The sequence below is a fragment of the Rhincodon typus genome, chromosome 5 (genome assembly GCF_021869965.1).
Source record: "Rhincodon typus isolate 14 chromosome 5, sRhiTyp1.1, whole genome shotgun sequence".
Taxonomy (NCBI): Eukaryota; Metazoa; Chordata; class Chondrichthyes; order Orectolobiformes; family Rhincodontidae; genus Rhincodon; species Rhincodon typus.
The window spans coordinates 73,828,485-73,832,113 of NC_063336.1; the positions used below are offsets into that span (position 1 = coordinate 73,828,485).

At 36.3% G+C, this 3,629-nt stretch overlaps 1 protein-coding gene across 1 annotated transcript in view; it reads right to left on the reverse strand.

The window, feature by feature from the left end:
* Nucleotides 1-2,866: 2,866 nt before the first annotated feature.
* LOC125483153 (serine palmitoyltransferase 1) overlaps nt 2,867-3,629 on the reverse strand; it is a 22,273-nt gene continuing 21,510 nt past the window's right edge. Inside the window, exon 6 of the mRNA XM_048597071.1 lies at nt 2,867-2,872. Within this exon, the coding sequence (XP_048453028.1) occupies nt 2,867-2,872 (6 nt within the window). The remainder of the gene's footprint in view (nt 2,873-3,629) is intronic.

The window sequence follows — 3,629 nt, forward strand, 5'->3', positions numbered from 1 at the left end:
GGAACTTGCTGGAAATGTTTTTTTGAAGCGATAACAGAGAGGATTGATGAAGGCAATGCTGTTGATGGTGCATACATTGACTTCCAGAAGGTATGTGATATAGTGTTTCACAGCAGACGTGTGAGCAAATTTATAGCTTATGGAATAAGAGGGACACTTACGCATCATTATCAACAGCTGGAGGAACAAAATCTCCCTGACAGGAAGGAATTGACTTGAAAAAGAAATGGTTAAATTGTGCTAAATTAATTATTGTAGTGATCAGTAAAAGCACAAATATTCAGGGAGGGCTAGGAGAGCACAGTGCTCTTATCTGAAGGAGAACCAAATGATAAATTTAACATTATTTCAAGAATTTTTGGTAAAGACTGATTAAGTTCTAGCCACTGATTATATACACAACTGACAATCCAGTGTCTTCTACACAAATTAGTCAATAAACTTCCAAGGGGACTCTGCTTTAGTAAAGTGTTCAGTCATGCCTTGAATGGCTGATCCAAAGAGGGCAATGATGAAAAATTGCAACAGTATTTCACACATGAGAATAAAGTGAGTGTAAATCAAGTCCACCTTCTTCAGAAGGTAGAGTTATTGTTCTGACAAGGCTTAAAGCGAGATTTAAGAGAGCAGTGGAAGGGGAAAATGTACCTTCCTTTGATCAATAGCTACAAAAGTGGTTAAATGGCTGTGTCCAATTCCACAGTGCCAAAACAACTGAGATTTTATGGATTATCAGATAATGATGTTGATATCAGATAATGATACTCAGTTTCTGGGCGAAGGGTTGAAAATATTTCTGAGCAAGACAGTTCTGGAGGCTTTTTTGATCCAGTCTTGCAATGCAGTCCCATTACAAATGCTTGACACAGTCACACTTTCACTGGTGAATTTAGCTCAGCAGGCGTTGTTTATCAGTATATATGAATAATTTTAGGAATATATATCTTCCTCATGTTATAGGATTCAAGAGTACGGTACACAGTGCTTGAAGGTGTAAAGATTGCTCAGTCAGCTTGGCGAGGAGAGGGCATAGGTGATATGGAAGACCATGATGTGAATATGGGTTGTTAGGGTTAGGGGGTCTCTCACAGATATAGAACTAAGCAGATATCCCAGTGTGCAGAAGGGGTCCCGACTGCCTCGCTAGCCACTTGTCCCCATTTCCGGTTCTGTCCTGCTTCAGTCGGTAACAATCCCAATGCTACAGCGTTAAAAAAAAGCTGCGTGTGGGCACGCCATATGGGTGGCAAGATCACAATGTTGGGAAATGGCTTAAATTCTGATTACTGCCTCAAAGAGATAATTCCAATCCCTAGTTATATGAAAAACACTTTAAGTTATGTCTTGAAACTTGCTACTTTTTGTGAATATTACAGTTATAAAACTACACATTGTAGGAATGTCATAAAATTAACAAAAAATATTATTTTAAATAAGATGCTTTAAAATTTCAGTTTGGGTTTTGTCTTTTTGTGAATTTCAACTTCAAATAGTCATTTACTATTTTGCCGCTACTCTTCAGAAGTTTGGAACATTTCCAAGTTCTGTTTCCAGTGTGCTATCGACTGATACCAAAGCGTAATGTAATCTTCAAAATAATCACGAGTCAGATGCTACAAACTAGCTGGACCTCTTGTTTCAGCAACTCAGTTACATTTTAACATTTTAAAGCAATGTTCAGATAATTATGAAGGATCAACAACAGAGATTATAAACGGATTCATCCAGATATTGTTCCAGATCACTAAATACCCATCATTGTAGTCTTTACAACTTTGAGAAAGCCCTATTCACATCCTGAAATTCATAACGGTACAGAAAGACCCCTGAAATAATTGGCCACACAGAATCCCACAAGTACCATTAAAATACCTAATGTATGCTTGCACACCTGAACAGAAAGTGAACGGATGCCTGTGCAATTTGTGACAATAGAATGTATCTGTAAACAGTATAACAATTGCAAACAGCAACTTTAATACCAATTAATTGATGATTTACACCAATTAATTATCAGAATGAAACAGCTTAAAATTAATGCTTTGAAGGCTTACTTTAAATAAATAGCAGAACCAAAGTTTAAATAATTAAATAAGTATTTTGATTATGTGACAAATTTAATAACATTTTAGTTGCTTGATTTTAAGTTTCTTATATATTGTTTGCAGAATAACTTAATGAATTTAAGTTTGCAAAATGAAAAATGGATAAAACACAACACACTGGTCCAGATCTGGAGTGGAATACATCTTGCTGAGTTTCTTCAACTGGTTTGTTAGCAATTCGTTCCACTGGGGCAAGCTATAAAAGTCATACGTTGTATTATTAATTTAGCCCAGATTATCTCTTGATACAGGACACACTGCATTTGTTGCATTGGGCTAAAGAAACATTATCCCTTAGACTTCCTAACTTTAAATTGACAATTAATTGTCAATTTAATGTGTGACATATAACTTCACAAGGACAGGTTTGTCTTCTATCCTAATAGCTTAAGTTGATTTGAGGAACTGAATCCAATGAACTCCAAAATGCAACAAAGAACAATTGAAAAATGCTGAATGCACTTGAAGTTATTTCAACAGAACGCAGACCACAAACAAAGAACTTACAATGACAGCCAAAGACAACTTTTGTTTCAGATTCAGGTTCCTTATTATTTTGCAGTGGATCTTAGCACTAATGTGAATATTAAAGCTTTGAACTTTATTTTAAATCAGGACATCCCATTTCCAGGTGAAGGCTCCTTTGCTGCCAACGAGTGCCCTACAGATCTGAAATAGTACACAAGACAGACAAACACATCACACATCTGAGGGATACAGACAAAGACAATTATAGACTGCTGCAGATAAATAACTAAGTGTCAGACCTAAAAAGTACAAAGGAGAAAGAGTCAAAAAAAAGAGTGATTATAAAGGAGTCAATTTATAATTTGGGCTTTATCCAATTTTATCAAATTTACAATGCCCCTTCAAGTAAGAATTTAAACAAGCAATCTTCAACAGTGCTAATTTTGCAAGCCTGTAAATTACAACTAAAAATGTAAATGCAACTGTCACCTCTGAACAAATTAAAAGACTTTTGGAACCTATGCAAAAAACAGGGAAATTTAAAGAAGCTGCAGTGGTGTGTAGCTACTACTGCTGACAATCACGAAATCCTAGCACCAAAGACCATAAGAAGGCCGTCATTCTGTTAAACTGCTGCAAGGATACCTTAACCAATTAGTTAAACATTAAACCTCTTTGCGATGTTCATAAAACATCTATGAAAAAACAAAGCATTTAGACCTATGTATGACCAAATGGAGAAATAAGTTTTTTACCTCTCCTTCAATTGTGAACATAGAACATCAAACATAGAACAGTACAGCATAGCCCACAATGTTGTGCCGACCTATTATTCTCCTCTAAAATCAAACTACCCTGCATGCCCTACATTTTACTATCATCCATGTGCCTATCCAAGAGTCGCTTAAATGTCCCTAATGTATCTGACTCCACTACCACCGCCGGTAGCGCATTCCACGCACCCACCACTCTCTGTAAAGAACTTACCTCTGACATCTCCCCTCTACCTTCCTCCAATCACCTTAAAATTATGCCACCTCATAATAGTCATTTAGT